The sequence below is a fragment of the Aythya ferina genome (genome assembly GCF_964211825.1).
Source record: "Aythya ferina genome assembly, chromosome: 1".
In the NCBI taxonomy this organism is placed as follows: domain Eukaryota; kingdom Metazoa; phylum Chordata; class Aves; order Anseriformes; family Anatidae; genus Aythya; species Aythya ferina.
Window position 1 is genome coordinate 89,222,294 of NC_140296.1, and position 22,781 is coordinate 89,245,074.

The window sequence follows — 22,781 nt, forward strand, 5'->3', positions numbered from 1 at the left end:
TTAATTAATTGGCCGATCCCAGTGAGAAAAGGGAGGCAGAGTTATGTACAGCGCGCTAATGCTGTTGGCCTGTGCAGGAAAAGCCAACAAACTGCAGCACACAAAACGCTAAAACAGCCGGCTCAGAGGTTACTGAAGGGGCGAGGGATCTGTTTCCAATAATCTGAGTAATATCCAGGGGAACAGTGAAAGACTTTTTTTTAAAAAAAAAAAAACCTTTATTTTATTTCTGGATTTACAACATTGGTTTATCGAGTGCTGCATCGTTTGTAAGGAGAGCATTCCCACCCCGGGCCGTCAGGACCCGCGGTGGGGCCCGCTGGTTGCCCATCCGTGCCTGGCTGGGCCTGGAGTGGAAACAGGATCGAAAAGTAGTAAAAACACCTGCTGGGTGTCATATAAACGGGCTTGGGTAACAATCCAGAGGAGGATCCGGTGGGAAAGGACGAGATTTTAATGCTGTTCCTCTAATCAGAGCGGTCCCTAAAACAGGGGGTAAATTCTGCTGCGGGTGATAACACCAGGACAAGAAATATTGGCCTGCCGTGGCCTCTCCTTCGCCCTGCATTCATTTAATCCAACTTCTTCTCTTCTGCTTCCCCTCCTGTCTGCAACAGTTGATCGGGATGCTGCTGGCGTGCTGCCTGTCCCGGTTTATTACTGCTAACCAGTACGAGATGGTGTAACAAGGTGAGCCTTGCTGCGCGTGCTGCAGACAGAAGATGCCGCTTAATTCATCGGGAATTAAGTCTTCCCACGTGATTCCTTGTTTTTTTTTCCATCCCAATCTTCTGTCTTTTTTTCTGTTCCAGTCTTTCAGAAGCGCGACGTCCAGAGCCTGTCTAAGGACCGGGACCTGCAGCAGCACCCAAGAAAGACTGACACGAATGTTATAGCACACACTGTCTCTCGCACGCACGCACACCCCCCCACCACAAGCAAGCACGTGCGCCCGCGTGCGCGCTCGCCACCCCCCGAAATCCCGACCTCTGCCCCCCCGTGTAGTGTTGCCACCATCCTGTCGAGTCCCGGCGTGACCGAGAGCCGCCGGCACCGCTCGGCCTCCACCCCCGACCTCCGGGCCGGGCGGGGGACGCGGCGCCGTCCGTCTGCTCCTCGTCTCGTCACGCAGTAGTTGCATTGTAAGTTAACACAGGTAATTAATTCATTAACAGCATCGAGCAGGCTGTGCATGTAGTGACCGGAGGGCGCGACCAGCCTTTCGCCATGGTTAATAAGTGTCGCACACGTTCATATAAGACCGGTATATGAAATATCTATTCTTTCGGTTTTTCAACCTTAATTTCTCGGTTTGTTTCTTGCTTTACTAAGGTTTTCGCCCTTTCCCCCTTCCTCCCACCTGCTCCCTGTCCCCAAAAAAAACAAAAGGAATCGGTAACATAACATAAAGATACTTGAAAATGATGTTAAAATGTTGTGCTTGAAGGGAAGCGTTGCTCCTGGTGTTCTTCTACATCTTTGATTCTTACTCAGTGTTGTATGCCTAGTGCGTATCCCGGTAGGCTTTGTCTAGTGCATTTTGCCTCTGAACCTGATCCTGTGTAATACTGTTACTAAGCTGTGTTGTTGCTTACCGTGAAGGCAGTAATTTTGCTTCCTTTATTTTCAGTAGATAGCTATGAACTAACTGAACCGTGCTGTACTGCGGCCTTCAGATTATTATTTTTTTTTTCCCGTCCTTCCTTTTTCTTTCTTTTTGCATCGAGGTTGCAGCCACCAAATACATCGTTGAATCAAATCAAAATAAAAAAAAAAAATCACAAAAAAAAAACAAACAAACACACACAGGCATATGAAATATTTTTGGGGGAAAGCAAAAGTTTAAAACCTTTTTAAAAAATAGGACTTTTTTAATAATGCCTCTGTCTAGCATGCCAACGAGAATGCATTGATATTGTGAGTATTTGTGATATACGTATTAATAAATGGAACCATTACAGATTTCTAGCTGCTTCCTTTTTGTTCTTTAGTTGTAACAAAACTCTTTTTGGGGAGGGCGGGGAGGGGGGGAAGTGCAAATGAAACACAAGTGCACAGCTTGGAGTGACATGCCTTTATGCATATTTTAACAACTAACTTGCTTTTGACAGAAAAATGTTATTACCCTGGAAAAAAAAAAAAAAAAAAAAAAAAAAAAGAGCTGGAATTGTTTCAAAGCTCCTAGAAAAACCTTCCACAGCTGGTTTCACCATGTGACAAATCCATACCCTCTGCTTTGCAATTTCTCCGCTTGTGACTGATACAATCTGCAGCGTTTAATTATCCTGTCCTTCGCGCTGCACATGATTTTGGCATTAAGCATCTCTTTGATTTTGGTAAGCGTGTGGGTGGGGGGAAGAGGGGCGGGGAGGGGGGCTAATAGCCATCTTTGCTGCAGTCGTGGAGAGGCAGCACTCGTCTCTTCCTCGTCTGAATGTGCGGGGAGCTGAAGGGCTGATCAAAGGCCCGTGAAAAGTTGAAATGGGGAAGGGCAGGCGCCCCGTGCCACCACGAGGTCTTTTTTAGCAGGGCGCTAAGATGAGCCTGGCTGCCTGCAGTCGGTGGTGTCGCTCGTGTGAGCGTGGTGCCCAGGAGCTGCCTGTGCTGAGGGCTGTGCACGGGGTAATGCGCTTCTGTACCCCGTGAAACACATGAGCAAGTCGTGTTTTCTTCATCACCCCCATTTTCCCTATTTGTAAGTTGGTAATGGGGACAAAAAGGTTTGGTATTTCTGCATGAGAGCAGCAGTAGGTGTAGGGGACCCTGAAGTGTGGGGACACCACCTCTTCCACCAGTCCGTCCTTGAGCTTCAAAAGCAATTCAGAGCAGAGACTTGTAAATAAAAGAGGAAGCTGCTCCACGGGTTTAAGTCTGCCCTGCTGCTTCACTGCCCTTTCCCTGTTGCCTGCCCCAAGACCAGAGCGTGTCCCTGCTGCTGGCATCGCTGCTCTCCAGAGTCCTCAGCGAGTCCTGCGCCGTGGGGCACCACAGGGAGGAATGGGGCTGCTGCACGGTGCTCCCCCAGCTCCCCCTTTTCACTTCCTCTCCAGAAGTGAAAAGTCATATATAAAAGCCCTATGTGCTCTTAAAAAGGAGAGTATTCATCTAAATATAAGCCGTATTTCCAGAGGTGAAGCACAGCTTTCTGCCTGGCAGGGTAGGAAGCCACGGTTCGGGTGCTTCACCTGCAGGAGGAGAGAAGCAGCAGACACGGTGCGAGGGAAGGCTGATGCCCAGGGGGAGAATGGCTGGAGTGGGAGAAGGAGCAAAACCCACATCCCTCTATTTTTTTCAGTCAAAGGGGCTTGAAACAGGAAGTATTTTGGCCTGCTGTAAGGACTGCAAGACTGCAAAAAAAATATTGCAGTGCACGGGCGGAGGTGTTCGTGGCCAGCATAAACCCATGGCATGGCCTGAGGCTCAGGAGCAGTTTGTTCCTACAGCCTTGGTGTGCTTTTGTGGGATTTACTTGTATCACCATGCTTGTGGGTTACTGCTCGGTCAAAAGAACATATGGCGATGATTTGATGTCTTTTTATTTGTAATTAAAGCAAGCAAAACTTGCCCGGAATTTTCTTCATCCCGAAGTTCGCTGTGACCCACACGCTGGATGTGTCAGTCCTTCTCCCAGGTACAAAGCCAGCGTGCTGGGCCAGCGGGTTGCTGCTGCGTGCTGCTGTATTCACCTTCGTGCAGTCCCTGGTGCGGCCGGGGACCAGGACTGCCTCCTCTCTGCCTGCGAGGTGAAGCCCACCTCAACCCTGCACGCCCTATTTTTTTTGGACGATGCCCTTTTGGTGCTACAGTTTGAAAGGGAAATCAAAAAAAAAAAAAAAAATGGCTTTACGGGGCCAATTCAATAAAAAAGTTATTGGCAATTAGCACAGTCTTTTTTTTTTTTAAAAAAAAAAAGTAATTAGCTCTCCTGCCCTGAGAATTAATGAGTGCTTTTCATTAGACCCCAAGGGGCAGTCAGCCCGATAATAATCCATTTCAGATTCATGTTATTCTAAACCAGCTTTGTTTGAAAACGCTGGCAGCGGGGCTGCCACAAACAGGAGACAGTCGGACCGCAGCGAGCGCCGGAGCAGGCGGCTTCGCCATGAAAAGCCCATCAACCATTTGCTTCGTTTAGTGCACTGAAATCAACGTCTTCATCGAGGAGGTGAAGGCAAGCGCCCAAAATGATGCATGTCCCTGGGTGCAGACCTTATGAAGCTGGTGGGGATGTGCCCATGCTTGGTGCGTGAACCTTTGCTGAACGTGTCTTTGAGCAAAACGTTGTCACGAGGCAGGAGCCAGCTCCAAGTGCAGCAGGGGCTGCCCGGCAGGAGGACCAGGAGATGGTGCTGCAGCCCCAGCAGCAAGGGGGGAGCTGGGGGAGAGAGCAGCACCAGCTCTGACACGAATCTTCACAGCCCAAACGCCTCCGTGGTGGCCATGTCCCCGGCACTTCCCCGCGCTGCGTGCAGCCAGATGAAACGCCCAGAGGAGCAGTGAGTGCAATGATGGCTTGCCGTGCACGGCAGCACTGCCTGGGGGCCGCCGTGCAGAATCAGAGCATCGTCCTGCTGCATGTGGCAAGGAAATACGCTCGGGCACGGAGCTGAGGCTGTGAGTGTAGGGGCAGGAACAAACAGGGGCAGACGACACGGAGAAAGAGGATTAGGCAGCAAGATATGTATTTTTATTTTTATTTTCTCATGTGGAATCATAGCCATACTCTGAGGGACCTTCAGCAGGGCTGAAATCTCTACATCAGCCCCTCACTACCAGAGCTGCCTGGCTGCAGAACTGGGGACTGAGGGGATGCTGGCACAGGGGAGGCCGATTCGCGTGCCACACCGTGATTGCAGTGTGAAGGGAAAAAGGACGTTCCTCAGTTTAATATCAGCCGTTGTTTCACCCCCTTTTCAGCCCGTTTCGCTGGAAGGGTTGGCAGAACTCTGAGGAAAGTTTTACAAGTGGAAAAATATGCATTTTTTTTTTTCCAACTTAAAAGTTTTCAAAAGGTCAACTAGCTGTGATTAGTTTTGAAACTTGAATTAGTAATTGGCACATTTAAAGTATCTGGGCTCGAGGATTATATTTTTTTGGTAGCCTAAAGGTATTTCACATTTGTGTATTTGCAGTTTTTGCTTTCTGGACTGTTGCCCATTTTTGATTGATTTTTGATTTTTTCCACAAACCTGTGAGTAAGGATTTGGTGTGACCTTACTGCACAGAGCTGAGGAAGACCAGGTGTGGGTCTCCTATGGATTCATACAGTGCTCTGGAACCTGTAATATCCATTATTCATCTACTTGCTATAGCAGGAAGAGTAATTTTTGCAGGAATGGTTGAAGCTGAGGAAGGAAAGTGTCCTCTAATGTCACAGCCACAGAGCCAAGGTCAGACTCCACGGTGCAAAGGCAGCTACCGCCTCAAGACCGGGCTGTGCCTGTGGCCTTTCAAAGGAGGAACAGGGTAAGTGTTTTCACATCACAAAAAAAAAAAAAAAAAAATAGAACATCCTGAGTGCGAAGGGACCCACAAGGACCATTGAGTCCAACTTTGGGTTCCACACAGGAACACCAAAAAATCAGACCACGTCTCTGAGAGCACTGTCCAGACACTTCTTGGGCTCTATCAGGCTCGGTGCTGTGACCACGTCCCTGGGGAGCCTGTCCCAGTGCCCGACCCCCCTCTGGGTGCAGACCCTTTCCCTATCCCCCAGCCTGACCCTCCCCTGTCCCAGCTCCATGCTGTTCCCTCGGGTCCTGTCGCTGTCCCCAGAGCGCAGAGCTCAGCGCCTGCCCCTCCGCTCCCCTCGTGAGGGAGCTGCAGGCCGCCATGAGGCCTCCCCTCAGCCTGCTCTGCTCGGGGCTGAGCAAACCCAGGGACCTCAGCCGCAACTGATACACTTTCACCATCTCTGTAGCCCTCCTTTGGACACTCTCTAGTAGTTTTATGTCCTTTTTATACTGTGAGGCCCCAGACTGCACAGTACTGGAGGTAAGGCCCCCCCAGCTGGCAGTGCCGTGCTTGTTTAGCTGCAGCAGGAGCTGTGAGCAGCACACCAGTGCATGTATTACAGTGGGAGATGCTCATAAATCCTCCCTGTAACTTACCCTAGCCCAGCACAACTCCCTCCCCTCTCCCCCCTTGCTCTTTTTCCCATCGGCTGCCCAAGGCCTGGGCAGGCAGGTGTAGGAGCAGGGAGCTGCGGGGTGCTGGGGCCGTTAGCTGGTGAGGGCAGGGGCTGTGGGGCTGGGCAGGGGCTGCGGGCAGCACTGCCAGGCTCAGGGCACCCTGCCAGGCCGTGTATCCAGAAAAACGAGAGGCTCATCACTGAAAGCACCAGGCTGGGAGATTGCAGCTCAAGGCGTTGCCTCCTCCTCCTCACGACTGATGTGCTTCCACGTGCTGTGGTCAGCCTCAAGCGGGGCAACTCGTCCGGCAGGGCTGCTGGGGCACCAGGGCCAATAGCTAAGGGACCTTTTTTTTTTTTTTTTTTTTTCTGATGTGCTGGAATTACCGCGGTCCCTCTCCAGCTGGCCAAACCTTAGCAACTCTGGTGGCATGGCACCCACAGACCCCACTGCAGAGGTCTCCCGGCAGCCCCTGGGAAGCCCACACTGATGCAGGTGGCGCAGTTTTCAACACTCCATTCAAATCCATCTTTTCAACCTTTTCTTCCCCAATTAAGGTTCTCAGCATTTTGGTGCCTTAAGGAAATGAAGTTCTGTGCCTCCGGGGAAGGCAGGGGGTAGGGGGCACATCTCTGCAGCTGAGGCACAGCCCCGAGTCAGCTCTGTTGCCAACAAACCACGTATATTGGTCTGGCAGCCTATTAACCTGTCCTGTAGGAGCTGTGAAGTGGAGGGTGAGCACAATGCACCAGCCCCCATGCGATCCCCATCGTCTCTGTTTTGTGCAGGTTGATGAGCAGAAGAATCCCGAGCCATGAAAAACCCCTATATGGACTTCCCAATGTATCAATACTCTTTATTTTTACCACTTACCCCTCATGGAAGAAGTACAACCTGATAAACTGCACTCGGGCGGCATTTCATATACTGAATATTTTCTGTAACAAAGAAAAGTAAGTGTGTGGTGGCAATCATGTCTGGGTACACGTGTAAAAGGCAGTTATTATGCCATGTATCACAATAACAACAACAACAACAACAACATCACTGTGTATATATACCCATGTATCTTGTGTGCTGGCTCAACTTGAATACATTTTTTTGCCTCATGGGAAGGGAAAGTATATGACAGATGACGAACAAGTTAAAAGTGGCTGAGTGCTTTTAGAGCTGGCACACGTCTCGGAGAGGTAGCTTTACGGAGACGTGTTTGTCACGCCCGCAGAGTGGGCCCATCAGGGCGTACCCCAGGCTTTCCTTGAGGTGTTCCCGGTCTCGGCAGCCCTCTGCTTGCTCTGGGCTGTGAGCAGGCAGGTCTCGGAGTTTCACCAGCGCTGTGCTTGGGAGCAGAGTTGTTGCATCCCTTGGGGGAGCTGTCAGGCAGCGCCGCCGTGTAGCACGCCCTCGCACCTCCCACGCACCCACGCACAAGATGGGGAGCTCTAATTTCAGGTCTGCAAGCGCTGACAGTGCCCCTTTCAGCACTCTTGCGACTACACCTGTTACACCATGGCGCTTTATTCCCACTCGCTGAATTGTGGCACGCTCAGCGGTGTTGCAACGACAGCTGACAGCTCCCCTGCCTTCGCAGATCTGCTTCTGGTGGTTGCAGGTGCTGCTAATCGGGTAATGCTGTTGTTTTGGTTGCACTCACGTTCGTCGCTGCTCGGTGACAAGCAGTAGCTTGTACTCTGCTGCTTTCTGGTGCTTCCCTTTCAAGCTCCGCAGCTGTACTTGCCGGCTCACCTCTGGAGCGTATCGAAGTTGCTCTCGCTGCTTTGTGATGCGGAGGCAGTTCAAGTTCAGTCACGGGGAGGGATGCGCCGTGGCACTCCCTGGCAGCGCCTGGCATCAGATCAGGCAGATCCTCATCAGCCCGCCCCAGAGGCAGCTCTGGAGTCAGTGGCAAGCGAAGGGCAGTCCCCTGAAACTGGCCCTGGTTTGGTTTCTGTTGATCGATCTGCCAGATCCACGGGTGGAGAACAAGTTGTGCTGGGTGCCGTGTGTCTGCGGGTTCCCTCCCTTCATCCTAGGAGTGACTTCAGTCAGGAGCCAGGGAGATGAGCAGAGGAGGAGAGGAGCCCCCTCTCTCCAGCAGTGGCTGTTTCTCTAAATCTCTCTCTCACTAATGAGCCCACGTGTGATGAGGTGCCGCCGAAACGTGCACTTAGACACTTGGATCATCTGGGGAAGATTCAGCCTGGAGACCTCGGCACCGACACCACGGGCTTAGAAAAGGTGCCTCACTACACAGTCGTGACCACAGGCACAAGACCAGGTTTTTGCAGCCTCCTCCTGTTCACCCAGCCTGCTCGCCAGCACGCAGAGCCCACGGCAGCTCCATCCTCTGCCAGGAGGAGCGCTGCCTGCCGCGCTGCGCAGCCCGGGCTTGGCGAGGGCTGACGCTGCAGGGCCAGAGATGCTTCTGTGCACTGCAGGTGCCTGGGAGAAGGCTGCCTAACCGAGGGAGGGTGAAATTAATGTATTGCCCTCATGCCTGAGATCAGAGCAACTCATCTTGCTAATAACACAATCTCCCACTATGTCACTGATAAAGGATGCTTCGTTCAGCGCAAGCTGGAGGAGCCCGTGTCGTGCAAGGTTCAATCTCTGCACACAGAGGTAATCTCCAATGAAGTGTTAAGCCCAGCAGTAAATCTAAAGCTACCGTGTTTCCGAAACGGGTCTCGTGTGGCGCCCAGTTTCCAGCTGACTTTCACAGTGCCTTGAACAGGGAGCTGGGAAGCAGTTCCTGAATACAGCCGGGCGACACCATGGTGGCCCCGGAGGGCTGCTTGCTTGGCAGGTTGCTCTTTGCTTACTTTAGAAATGCATCCTGCAGATCAACTGCCTCTCTTAGGAGATAAAATGTAGGGAACATGGAAGGGTACTTTAAACAGACTCAGAGGAAATAATTAGCCTCTTTTCAGCTAGGGATGATGAAAAGACAGATTTGATGTACACACAGAAACGCTCCCAGCTAGAAGCAGTCACTGAGACTGCAGAGTGGGAAAAGGTGGGAGCTGAAGGTAGAAAGTGAAGGATCTTTATGGGAAAGATATGAGCAAGCTGCAGTGAGACGTGCCGATGGTTAAGGATCTGACTATGAAAAGATATGGCGATGGTCACTGCAAAGCTAACCACGGGCAGGTGGGCAAGCAAAGGTGCAGAAAACTCGGGAAACCTAACATGGTGACTAAAACTTACAATATCAAACTATCCAACACGGACATCTCTAGAATGGCGACCTGCCACTGCACCAACTAAGGTCAGTGGGTTTGACAATGAAAAGTAGTAGGTCATTCTCATGACCTACACGTACGTACATGTGCTTTTGGGCCTGAACAAGAGGGTGTATGTCACCAAAAGTGAGAGCAGAAACTAACAGAAGTCCTCCCCAGGAGCAAGGGGACTAACTGTAGCCTTGTGAAAGACACCGGCGGTCACCCAGGGACACGACGACATGTCATGGAGAAGATGAGGCCTGTTATCATCACTATCTGCACTGTTTCCCAAACCTGAAATTTAGGGGATTAAAAGCACCATTGCAAAACAGCAGAGCAGATAGCATAGCTTGTATACAGAACTTGCAAAAGAAGGCTTCGTACCAGTGGAAGAGAAGCAGAGGGGCAGCAGAGGCACCAGGTTGTCCTTAGACCCTTTGGCAAGTGCACTGGCAGCAGCAGGAGAGCAGACTCTGGTAAATCAGCTGCTTTGGCAGGGTTTTGTCAGTCACCAAAGCATGAAGGAAAGCTCCAAAGCAGAGCTGCAGCTGGGTGTGAAGGGAGACGGCAGCCCTGGGTTGCTCACAGCGTCGTTGGGAAGAGACAGAGCCCCCCGTGTATTGCTGTGGTGTGGTGCAGGCTCCAGCATGCACGGTAGGCGCTGCAGCTGAGGCTGAGACTTGAAAATACCCTTCCGGAGTGCTCCGAGTGCCAGAAATACTTACCAGCCTTATTCCAAGCACAAGGGAGTCTGGCAGGAGTGAAAGCATCCATTGATCATGTGCCATGCGGGGGCAGGCAGTGATCAGAATCCCAAATGAAGGAGGACACTGAGGCAGCCAAGAAGATACAACCCAAACCTCAGCCGAGCCAAATGTCAATCCCAGACAATTTAATTACGTCTGGAGAAAACAGCCACAAAGGGAGTAGAGCCTGCTGGTTATTAGCGACAGCGAACAAGCTGAGAATGAAAGAGGTAAACAAGGAAATTTAGAAACTGCAAAGGAGGTTAAAGCAGGCTGATGCGTTCACGCCCCGCAATGCAGCTCAAACGCTTACTAAAGAAACTGCTTTGCTCAGACACAGACTAAATATGGCAGCTAGGGCACTGGACAGAGAGAAAAGGTGAGAGCAAAGGTGTGAAGCACCTACCAGCATCACCACTCAGCACCTCCTCCTCCTTCCCCTTCAGCCACTGCCGTCAGGCTTATGCTGCAGGCCAAAATGCGGCTGTAAATAAATAACAGGACTTTGCCAGGCTGTGGCAACGACTGTAAAATGTTCCATGGTCTCTGGCTCCCACCGTCACAAGTGTCTATTTCGTTAGGATGGCCGTATTTTTTATTCTTAAACTGTAGTCCATCAAAGAGCGTGACATTTGCTGATGTGCAGCGCAGATTTAACATGCTCGGTGGAGCTGAGATGATGATCAAGTGTCTCTGCTTTCGGAAAGCTGCTGAAAACAAAAAGTCACGGGAAGAGATCTCTAGCAAAAAAAAGGGGAGAGCGGGGAAGGAAACACAGCCAAAGAGGAAATGCCACAACCAGCAGAAAAAAACTCAAAGTAAAGGGTGGTGTAGTCAGCCCTCCCAGAGCCATTCCCGTGGTATTTCCCACGGTGCTGGGGAGGAGAGCACGCAAGGGGGAGTGTGAGAAAGCGCTTTGCAGTGACTGCTCCCTGCCTTGAAAAAGGAGAGAAAACAGCCTGAAGTCCAGGGGCGGGCAGGGGGAAGGACCCCTGTTTCCATCCCGAGAGATTCAAGCATGAGGCTGGCCCAAATCAGCTGTGCTACACCCATGCTGCTCGTTGTGGCATCCTGAGTGCTCCAGCTGTGCTCACGCCTGAGCCCTCCAGTATATAACTCAGATTTCAAGCACAGCAGAGTTGCGGAGTCAACTGAAATATTTATGGACTTTTAATGTCAGGCTGCGGCTCCCAGATACCCACAGCTTTATTAGGTCCAAATCTGCTCTGGGCGATTGGTAGCCAGGAGTTTATCAGCACCTGATAACCACCACCATTTTAACTAGCAAAACCCAACTAAAAGGGCCTCTGTCTGTCCCCCACCTTACTTTAATTTACGAGGTTGCACCATATCTCCATCTGGCATTTGGCCAGAGCTTTGTTTTGTTTTGTTTTGTTTTGTTTTGTTTTCTCTCCGTGAGTTATTCAAGAAGATGCAGAGCTGGCTGGGTACAGTAGATCATTGTATGTCTTTTAAAGTAGTCACTGGATTTATTTGAATGGGGATTAGAAAGACTCAGAATGTTTCCTTTAAATGAACATAGTAGCCTACAACCTTAAAATGGTAATTTTGGTCCATTATATTGGCTTGTAGCTAAAGGACTTTGATGTTTTCACTACACTACGAAGAAAGCAGTGAGTATTGCTGCTGTGAAAGCCAACACTTTTAAAATTTTGTTCAAGACGGTGAAACAACAGATGCACAAGTCCCATTGAAATTCAATGAAAATTGACCTCTCACCCCTGTAAGCTGCTCGGTAAAGCTCACTTACAGCACGTGCAGAACTTTTACACACAATTAGTATTTCCTATCCTTCTTCAGACAACTTCACGTATTGTCATTTTGGAAAAAAAAAGGAATTGGAAGGGCATTTCTGACAGCGTTACTGACACGGAAGACTGTTTCAGCCCTTTCCTTAACTCCCTTTATCTCTGAAGCCCCACACCTCAGTTTAGCTGCGTGTGGTGCTGGCATCAGTACAGTACAGAAGGAAACCTCAGCCCAGCTTACCTTTCTTTCAACTCAATTCCACCTCCAGCTGCATCCATTACTTTACCCTATGCCCTTCCAAAAAAAAATAGCAGAGCTTCTGTAGAGCAAAGGAGCTTTGAAGGAGCCCCCCAGGTTTCCTTTACCGCAGGGTGGAGCACTGGCTAGCCAGGATGCACGTTGCTCCACCAGCCTTATGCCAGCAGCCGGTGTGGACCCAATGTACCTGAGGGGCTGCTGCAGCAGTTTCTGGCTGTCCTCGTGTCTAATTTAGGGAAACGGACATGGGTTATGTCAGTAACTCCCTTTCCTGTGAGCGCGAGGAAAGCTGAAGACGTGCCACTCCTTTCTCCCCCTAAGCCTGTATGGCGCTCATCCCTGTGCAGCCCATGGCACTTTGCTGTTTTTCCCCATCCTTAAGGTTTTTGTTGTGCTTCCACCCTCTGTCAACGATCAGTGCAGTGAGCAAGTGCCGACTGTGTACAGCTCCTTTCTGCACTTGCTGCCTTACCAGTAAGCTAACCCAGCCGCTAATACCTCATTTCTGCAGCGGTATTATCTGCATGTTTGCAGACAAGGCCTAAGCTGGGCTGTAGAAAAGGAATGCTTAATTATTTGCTACCCGTCTCCTGCACAAGGTTCCGCATGAAAACCACAGGATTTTATTCTTGTTGCTGGAGGGAAAGGAATGGGGAAAAAAAAAAATGAAGTGCTTAGAAACCTCTTTCTTCCCTAATCGTGCTGTGTCTACCCAAACCGTTTAGTCATTCTCTGTGCACACTCACTGGGATAACAATAATAACACTAATAACAACAAAAATAATAACTGAAATACCACAAAGGGAAACTAATTAGTAAGTGTCACAGTGCCTTTTCTGTGTGTTTGCTAAACTGCAGAGGAAACACTCACATCTGTGTGCTGATGGCAGGTGAGTAACGAGAGCGCAGCCTCCTCTCAATATATATCCTCCAACAATTTCAGAACCTGTAAATGTCAAAAAAACAGCACTCAGTAATTTGTTCTCTCTGTCTCTTTGCATACATATCCCCATATATCTGAGGCTCTATTCTTATTTTATAAGAATACCAAAAAAAAAAAAAAAAAAGCCATACCGTCCCAAAAGCTGAACTCAATTGCAGCTCATCAGCAATACTTCTGAAGGGTTTTTTTTTTGATGGCCACTTCTCTGCCTCTGAACACGTCTTTGGCCTTCAGGTCCTTGGGTTGGGAGCGTTTACTGGTTTGGTTTTGAGGCTGCACCTGGCACGTGCTGTGTGTCTTTTAGAATCTGTGCCATCGCACATCCCTGCACGGCTCATAAAAATCAACTGCTGTGGTTAGGCATTCACAGCACAACTCCAACCCTAACTCAGCTCCTCGTATTGACAAGACGTTTGCTTTGGGGTGTGTTATCTACAATAATGCCCGCTATTTGCCTAGCCTAGCCAAGAAAACAATGAGTAAGACATCTACCAACCAGGTCCTGGCTTTTTTGGTTTAATAGTAAAGAAAACCTGGTATTTTCTGTTGCAGAGAGACTCTATCTGAATGTCTTTGTCTAAAATTTCCTCTCCCTCCGCTGACGCGCAGTGTGTTGCCAGCCACGTGATTGCCTTTGTCCTATCCGAAGGGGGCCTAGCCTTCAGCAATGCTGCAAAAAATGTAAGTCATAATGCACTTCGAGAAAATTACTCTTGAAAGTGGAAAGAAAAAAAAAAAAAAAAAGAAGCTTGAAAAGCACTTTGGGATGTAAGCTATTACGTAAAAGGTCAGTTGTTATTGTCGTTACTTTATTAGTCATTATTGTTGATAATGATGAAAATGCTTGCCTGGCTTCAAAAAGGTCATCCTTTCTGCCGCCGTTCAATTCCGTTTTGAAGCCTGAAGTCTTCATCCCCCTAACTCTGTGTTGATTAACTTTGAGTTTGCTAAGGAAGCAAGGCTAATTCAATCACCTGGGTTGATTTGCAGTCCAGGTAACCTCGACGGTTTTTAAATTCAATGGCCAATTTAAGTAAATTTGACAGAGGGCCAAAGATGTCAAAGATAAAAATTTCCTGTGGGTTGCATGAAAGCGGGAAGCCGTGTAGAAAAGACCCTATTAATGTTCCCAGCTGAGGGAAAGGGTACGGTGTGAGCATAACTGCTATTATGCAGTACAAAGTCCTCCTAGGTGCTGAGCCTCAAGCCATAAATCGGTAGAAAACCAGGTCTCACTGGATCTAGTCTTCAAACACTTCTTTGTTATTCTCTCTCGATAACAAACCCAATAACCTTCTAAGTAAAGATTTGAATTGTAGATGACAATAAATCCTGTGCTGGCATGTAAAGTCGATCCTCGGTGATTTTCATAGCTCACCAAGCCTACAGGGTGTGGTATTGCTTTTCTTGAAGGCTGCCAAGTTTTCCGCTTGGTTGCCCTGTTTTCCTGTGCGGCGGTGGAGGTGTGCCGAATACAGCTCCTTGGCTGATCCTCATTTTCTTCACTCTTTCCTGACTGCCTCTCAGTCCCCAGCTCAGATCAGTTCCTTTTTTGCTTTGCCCCGTCATCATCCACTTTTTAACATACTCAGCATGTGATCTATGTTCTTGGCCTTACCTAAGCAATGCTGACGCTCACCTACGACAAGTTCCTGTGCCTGTGAAGATGGGTGTATGGATCCAACTGCAGCAGGAAGTTTTATAGAACAAAATAATAAATTATTTCTAAATCGGTTTCTTGCAATTGCTTACCAACAAGGAGATTTTTTTTTCTCTAAGGGAATGAAATTCCAAATCCAAACCCGTCTGTCTTACTCCCCACTGTCAACTTCAGTCCATGAAGCTGAGACTTTAGTGCTACATTCTGGGAACGGACTGTGGGGCAGACAAAATAACTTTAATCCGCCCTCTCCATTTTGGATGTGACTAGAATTAGCTGAAATGAAAACTAAACCCAAAAGGCTCAGCAAATATTAATCTGTGTTTCATGGAAAATCAGGTTGGACTGCATTGCAGCTTTTTCGCCTTTTTTTTTTTTTTCTTTCCTGTATCTAATTACAATCTTTAAAATGTCATGGCACCAAAGTCAGCACACTTTACATGAACAGGGAAAATGATTTTAGAAAGTAAATCACACTTTCATACACGAGTAACCCCTGTGCTGCTTGACCAATAGACTTGGCGCAGTGTTTCTGTACTTGCAGTCCACCAGCTAAAATCCCCTGGGTTCCAGTGCTCCGCCAAAAAAGTGCTCGCTCATACTCTGCAGGCATCCTACGCTCCCTGAAATTATCCACCAAATAATTCAGAAGAACGGATAAATTTGATGAAAATCATGCCCCTACTCATGGACAATTACCAAAGGAGGGGGAGGACCCGGAGAACTGATCGGGCTCATTATTCACTGTCACCGAAAATTATTCACCTGGCTCTGCTCCCAAGGCTCCATATGTAAATCACAGCAGCCGCAAGCGGAGGGGCCGCGTTTGCCAAACAAGTTGAGCGGCGGCGGCGGCGCTTGGCTAATGGCTTCGGTCCCGCCACGGCTTCGGCACTAAATCAGGAGATGCAGCGGGGCTGAGTGACACTAAATATCTACTTTTGGGCGATATCTAATCAGCTAAAGGGCCGTTTCCAAATGAGCCACAGATAGCGCGTGCGGCCGGTGGTAATTTATCCCCTTCCCATCGCTATTGACAACATGAAATAGAGTCTCTTAGCGCCGGGGTTATCCGGCCATTACGGCGCATAAAATATTGATGCAAATTAATGTAAAAAAGCTGAAGTTCCTGTAATTCCAGCGAGATAAGAAGCCCGGATTTCTTCCCAAGACCCGGCCATTAGGACGCAGCGCTGCGGCGGGGGGTGGGCGCGGGCGGGGACCTGCAATCCGTGCCGGCGACACTAGGTGGCAAGGCAGCGCCAGCTATCGCCGCCCCGGCCGGCACCCCCGGCTCCCCAAAATCAGAGGATCCCCGTGGGATGGGGCCCGCTGGCACCCCTCGCCTTCGTGGGGCGAGCCGTCGGGGTCGGGCGTCGCTCCTAGGAGGGACAAAAGGGACGCACTCGTAGATATTTTTCTTACGGCTGTCGCCGGCGTTGGTTTTTGGTTTTGCCCTCGGGAGCTCTGGACCCTGGGCGAGACGAGCAGCCCTTCCTCCAGGGGAGATTTCCCAGCAAATGTGGGTGAAAGCTCGTCTCCTCGTTGAGCTACAAGAGATTTTGCGTTTGATAGTCCCCCGGGGAAACACCTCTCCCTTCCACTTTGTGTCAGTCTGCGCGTTGGCTGTTTTACTGCCTGCGAGAAGCTACCAGCTATACAGTTGAGCTGCGAGGTATTTTTATTGGGAGCCTGTTCTCCTCTTTCTCGTGCGCAGATAATATCTGTTTATGCTAAAAGGAGTTTACAGGGGAGAGGAGGAATCTCCAGGATCCAGTTCTGGATCAAATCACCGAAATCTTCAAGGCCTAAGGGAAAGAAAGCACTGATCTTGGTGTTACCATCCTATTTTTTTGTAAAGGAATTATGGCTTTGTCAATAAACTCCTCTTCATGACTGTAACCTTTTAGTTTATCCTATTTTGGGGGTAGTCTCAGATCCCACACCATACCTAGACATTGCCTCGGTGTAAGTTGGTTAAGTTCGGGATACTTTCCCAAACTCTGCACTTGGGGATAAAAAGCAGCAGTCAGCTGCGCAGACAGTGACCTCAGGGCGTTTTTTCTCCCCAGAGAGGAGAGAAAACTTGACAGTTGCCAAGTCCAGATAACCTCTCCATTTAGGACAGGGACGGGCTAATGTGAAAAAAAAATCCTGTTTTCAGTTGGTGTGGCTCGTAGCAAGTAAGATGTATTGTGCTCATCCTTGGGCATTTAAATAACGGTCTCACTCTGCACGAGCCAACTTGTAATAAGAATGAAAAAATAACTATGGATCATGAAACAAGCAGGAATGGATAATCAATTTTTATCACTAATATTGTGGGCAAGGCCAATAACTCTGAATGAGTTATGAAAGACTTTCTGTGCTCTGAGCAGATGTGCCTCCTTTTCAGGCAGCCTCCTTTCAGCCCTGTCTTAATAACAGAGGTATTATATATTATCTGTCGAGGTACACGTATTAAAACATTTTTTCCTTGTCTGTCATATTTCTTTTTTAAAAGCAGGAGTGTGAAATTCACGCAGGTGGGCTGGCAGCGGGAGGCACCGCACTGCACCGACGGAAGAGAAAAGCCTCTCAGCTTTACAAACATGGGTTCAAATCAAGCTTAAGTAAGTGACAAGCGAAATGGGGCTATTGATTTCAATCTGGTCCTGTTTGGCTACAGGAAAAACTCGGCACGACGGCGTCTGAGCGCTTAAAGGGGCACTGTCAGCTAAACGATAACTCTCCTGCTGCAAAACCTTGGCAGCCTTATTTATACCGGTTGAGATTACTGGATTGGTTGGGATTACTGGAGGTGAGAAACATCTGAGGGTAAATTTATCTCCCCCATATCGGGAGGCGTGTGGGAACATTTGGCAGTGCTCTCTGTACCCCAATTCTCCTTTCCAGTTACGCAGCAGAGCACACGTGGAGCACGCACATGGGTCAGGATGGGGAAACTTTTTCTTGATTGTCAAGTCAGAAATCCACTGGTACCTGCAGAAGTGAAAAACCTGGCCTCTGGCTGATGCTGGTCACGGACCGATGGCACAAGCCATTGGGGAGGAGAGAAAACTGTGCTTTATGCAGGGGGGAATACAGCTGTTAAGCTGTGAAATGCACCAGGAGGCCTCTTGGTCTCGACAAAACTCTTTGTAACTTCATTTGGAAAAGCTCCACTCGTGTCCAAAGCTCGGCTTTCCCCATAGCTGCTTTGCTCCCAAATCCCCGGCCTGAGGTGACCCGCTCAGGCCCGCAGCGGCGGCCAGAACCGGGGTTAAAACGCGACGGCTTCTGGCTCTGGCAGGGCTCTTTTATCCTCCTGCTCCAGCTCCCCTGCAGCACTTCTCCCGCTGCTGTTCAAAGACTCAGCAGGGCTCAGCGATCGGCCCCGGGGCTGCCCCTCCGCTTCCTTGCGCTGGGGGATTTGTGTCAGAAGTTCAGCACCGCTAAATGTCATTTTGAGTGATTCTGCAGTTCCAGGTTAATAAACTGCCTGGCATCGTGGAGGAGCTGAACCGTGCCTTACTCCAGTTGCTACGGTGAGCCTTTTCCTTAGCCGTGCATGTAAAATATGCAGCTCGGAACGATTCTCAATAGCCCAGCGCTTCCAGATTCACATTTTTAATTAAACAGCCTCTTCTCTCTGCTGTTTCTAAACGGGCACATGCCTCTCCCATGCAGCGGGGCTTCAGTCTCACCGACATCCATGACTGGGACCTCGGGGCTGCAAAGCTCCACTCTGGCTAGAGAGAAGAAAATAGCAGAGAATAGTGAAAGACCATAACTTACACCAAGCAAGCCCTTTATGCAATTATTACTGTTTTTATTAAATTACAAGGAAAAAGATCTTAGAAATTCAAAGCGTCTTCGTAGTGACCCGGCTTCAACATTGTCTAAAGATTACGTTCGGCCCTAATGTACTGCTGAATGTGCCTGCTCTGAAACCAAAATTTGCTCTGGTTTGAGGAGAGGAGCATAGTTTAGGGTTTTTTTGGTGGCTTTTGCAGGTGTGGAGGAACAAGCAGATGCAAGGAGACGACTCCTGATTTACCTACCAGTAAGGTGCTTCTGCTCGGGACCCGGAACAAAATGCAGCTTTTGTTTCGGACCCCGTTGGGCGCTGCAACCCGTGGCACCGGCGGGGCACCTGCCAGCGCGCTTCTGTCCGCTCCCATTTCTTCCCGCAGGCACCGAGGTCTGTGTCCCTCGCTAGCCTGGCCACAGCTTTCAGAAACATTCAATAAATCAACAGTTAAAAGGGACGAGCAGACATGGGGAGCAGGTGCTTATTATCTGTGCATCTCTGGAGAAGAATAACCCACAGAGTATTTCCATGCCCATTTGAAATGGAATATGACCATGACCCTGCAAGTGGCTCTGCTTGAATTGTTCCTGGCATCATGTTTTACTCCTAATATTTTCATTGTCTGCCTCCATCAGTTTTGCCTCCCACTGTAGCATTAATTTTGCATGTGAATATGGAGGCTGTGCTTTAAATAATACAGCATATGCTTTTTATTTGCCATGTAGAATAATATTTTTTTGGCTGATTTATGTTCCACCTGGACAAAATTATTTTTTATGATGGGTTTATTTCATTTGTTCCCACTTCCCCAAACGGGGCGAGGGGGGTGGGGGGGGAAGAAAGGAGAAGTCTTGTAAACCACCAATAATGATGGACACCGAAATCCGCTTTGAAACACAAACTTACTGCAAAAACAGATTCTCTCCAGCCATGCAAATGAAAAAGTGCTGTTGGAGTAATTTTAAGCTAGCAAATGCATGGTACTACCGGGGAGGGTAATCCTCAGACTTCTGCATCGCCCCTTACACAGCGCTGGGGGGATGGAGGAATTGTACAGATGGTTAGAGCATGGATTTAATTTAACTCTTTTCAGAACTTCATCAAGAAACAAAGCCAGGACAAAACCCTGTGGTCTTTAGGTTTGCGGGTTCGCTGCAGCGCTCTAAAGGCGAAGCTGCCAAATCCACTTCGTTTCCAGTTTTCACAAGGGTTGTAGGAAAACATGCTGCTTGCTACTGAAACAAGCTACTTCTCCTGGCAAGTAGCTTCAAAGAGTTAAATTGGGGATTAATAACAACAACAACAACAACAACCAAAACTGTAAGGTGTACCTTGTTCTGTGCTTTACAGCCCTGGAACAGACTGGCAGTGTTTTTATGTTAATCTATCACCTGCAGAAATACTCACATCAACAGATTTATTAAGAAAAAAAATGCGCCATCTGTAATGCTTAGCACAATTTAGTTCTGATTTTGACTTCCAGCTTTAGGTGCTTTTTGTAAAGTTAATCATACAAATCCACAGCAGCCCCATAGCTCCCCAATGGGTGGCAGGGATCCCAGCTGAAGTCTCAGCATCCTCTAGCAGCGACTGGAAAATTTCTTCTTGTTTGGACCCTCTTTGCCCCAGACAAAGCCCCGTTCCCACCCCTCGTCCTGCCACGTCCCAAATTCTAGCTCCACCAGCTAGCAGGGAAAGCTTCGGCGAGCCTCTCCAGTGAAAACAGAGCTCACGTCCTTCCGCCAGCTCCTCGGGGTGCAGGCAGCTCCTGCAGGACCGGCAAGCGCGCAGACGGAAGGGAAGGGGTAACAGTACAGCGAAGCTACGGTAGATGGTGCTAGACAGGTGCAAAAGACAGCAGCTCGCCATCGGAGAATACCTGCAAGATTTACCCCTAAGCTAAGCGGTTTAGAAAATGTGCAATTTAGATTTATCAGTTCAGGAGGGAGATCCAGATAAAAACAGTTGAGCCGCTGAGATTATCCGACGCAGAGCCCTGCGCCGAGACAATGCCCGCCTTACCACCTGCGCTGCCAAAGGGGGAGCGGGGGGACGGGCCCCCCGAGGCACACAGGCAGTCGAGGCACGGCGGGGCCTGGGGAGGGACGGGCAAGCAGAGGGCTTGTCCCCTCTGTCCGGGGACTTCTCTGTCGGGATGGACGCAGGGTGGACAGCAGGAACCGCACGGACGCTGCAGGCGATGCCTTTCCTGCTGTCAGCCCCCGCGTAGCGAGCCCTGCATGACGCAGGGTGGGAAGGTTGTGGTGGATGCTGCGCTCGGAGCATCGCCGGGCCAGGCAGGGCAGCGGAGGTGGCAAGGCCAGGTGGATTTCTCCGCATTTACTGAGACATGAGAGAGAGAAAATCAGGCTCGGTATCACACTCTTTTCCCCTTCATCCTCTTCAGATTCAACTTGGTGGGGTTTTTCATCTTTTTTTTTTTTTTTTTCTTTCCGTGGTAAATTCCTGTTATTAATGCAGGAAGAAAAAAAAAAAACCCTCGGATCCCTGGTGCATCCTTGGAGTGGCTGCAGCCGCACCGCGGATGACTAGGCAACTGCTACCGTGCCACATAATGAGGAGCGCGCCTGCCGCACCGGGAGATACTAATGAGGGAGCTACAGCCCCCTCAGCCCTCTCCAGTAAATCCGCGCCTGCAGCCCATGTTTTATTTATCAGGCTTATTATGGCAGTGCTAAGGAGCCGTTTGAAAAGGATCACCATTGTCCCGGGCACCGCACATCACATCGCAGTGCCGACTCTGACGGGCGGACGGTGGGGACTGGGGACGGATGAGGCTGCCAAAAGGATAGGGGGAGGGCCGCAGCACGGGAGCAGCATTTCCCAGCTCCTGTCTGGGGAATATCAGGCTGCTTTGACCCGCCAGCGCTGTTTGCGAGGGACTCCAGGCCCCGGCAAGCAGCCTGAAGCTGAACTTGGGATGGTTTCCAGGAACGCTGCTGAGGAAGCCGGGGCTTGGCAGGCCGCCGAGCGCAAGCTGCAGAGCCGTGCGGCTCCGAGGGCCTTCCCGGCAGCCCCGCGCCGGGCTGCCTCCCACCACGCTGTGATCCTGCTCGCAGCAAGGCTCTGCCTGCAGCCTGCCGGGGCTCTCCCTGCCACGACGCAGCCTCGCTCGGAGCTGCACGCTCACCGGGGGGAGAGGAGATGGATGATCGCCACTGCCTTCTCCAAACGGCCTCGTCCTGAGCCCTCGTGCTCCTTCCCGGAGGTGTCCATGGCTGCTGGAGGATCGTTCCCCTCACAGAGGAGCTGCAGGAGCAGCAGGAAGAGGCAGAAACGCGAGTAAATCTTTGCGAAAGTTATGCCTCAGATCTCAGCGGGACTCAGACAAATTGGTCTGCATTCCTTTAACGTATTAGGTTCCTACTTACCCCGTTCATTAGCATGTTAAGCTTACAAGTGCTGATTATACGAAACTCACGGAGAGACATCAATTAAAACAATAAATTCACATGCGTGCCTTCTGGATGAGGGGCGACGGGTTTCCTTGGTTCAGAGCTCGGTACTACTGGACCCCGAAAGGGAAAGGGTGGGAGAGAAGTGTGAAACAACAGCACCAGCCCCGTGCCAGCACGCACGCTGGGACCTGAATTGGCTGAGGAGCCAATCTGGGCATCGGCCGGCCCTACAAAGGGAGCTGCCAGCACTGCCAGCCCTTCTGGGGAACGGCCGGGTGCTGCTCCTCCAGCACCCACCTACCTCAGCGCTCCTAACGGTGGCTTACGGAGGGCTGACTGACAGAGGACTTGCCGATATCAGAAGTGGCTCGCTAACAGGCACAGACGAAGGAACACGTTAAGGAAGCGCTACTTGCACACAGAGCTTTGCGCCCCGGCGTGACTTGGGGGTTAGAGATACACATTGATGGGCCTCACCCGGTGAGGGAGCCACACGTTATCACGTTACCCGCAGGTTTAACACTGAGCACGCAGACTCGCATTAAGGCGCCTTTTTTTTTTTTTAATTCACCGAGAGAGTGCACCGCACGCCGCGCGTCAGGGCTGACCGGAACGCCAGGAAGTTGAAAATAAAAATTAAAAATCAAAATAAATAAATAGATAAATAGATAAATAAATAAATAAATGAATGAATAACTGAATAAATAAACACGGCAGCCGGCCGGCCGGCCCGGCGCCTGAGGGGCTGCTGAGGCAGCGCGGCGCTAACGGCTGCCCGCCGGCCGTTAACGGCCGCCCCGCGCCCCGCGCGCCGCCCGCCGGCCCCGCCCCCCCCGC

General features: G+C 50.0%; 1 protein-coding gene and 2 long non-coding RNA genes across 3 annotated transcripts in view; 2 read left to right on the forward strand and 1 right to left on the reverse strand.

The window, feature by feature from the left end:
- Window positions 1–1,962, forward strand: part of TSPAN7 (tetraspanin 7) — an 82,525-nt gene extending 80,563 nt beyond the window's left edge. The window contains exons 7-8 of the mRNA XM_084512878.1: window positions 618–690; window positions 813–1,962. Coding sequence (XP_084369004.1) covers window positions 618–686 — 69 coding nt within the window. The 3' untranslated portion in view covers window positions 687–690; window positions 813–1,962. The remainder of the gene's footprint in view (window positions 1–617; window positions 691–812) is intronic.
- Window positions 1,963–16,137: 14,175 nt separating this feature from the next.
- LOC311430277 lies at window positions 16,138–18,858 on the forward strand. The gene is made up of 3 exons (XR_014688657.1): window positions 16,138–16,254; window positions 17,239–17,344; window positions 18,728–18,858. It is a non-coding gene; the product is annotated as an uncharacterized lncRNA (long non-coding RNA).
- A 2,024-nt stretch (window positions 18,859–20,882) lies between these two features.
- On the reverse strand, window positions 20,883–22,675 carry LOC311430276. Its single transcript, XR_014688656.1, has 3 exons — window positions 22,246–22,675; window positions 21,918–22,054; window positions 20,883–21,795 (listed from the first exon to the last, which is right to left on the reverse strand). It is a non-coding gene; the product is annotated as an uncharacterized lncRNA (long non-coding RNA).
- Window positions 22,676–22,781: the final 106 nt, after the last annotated feature.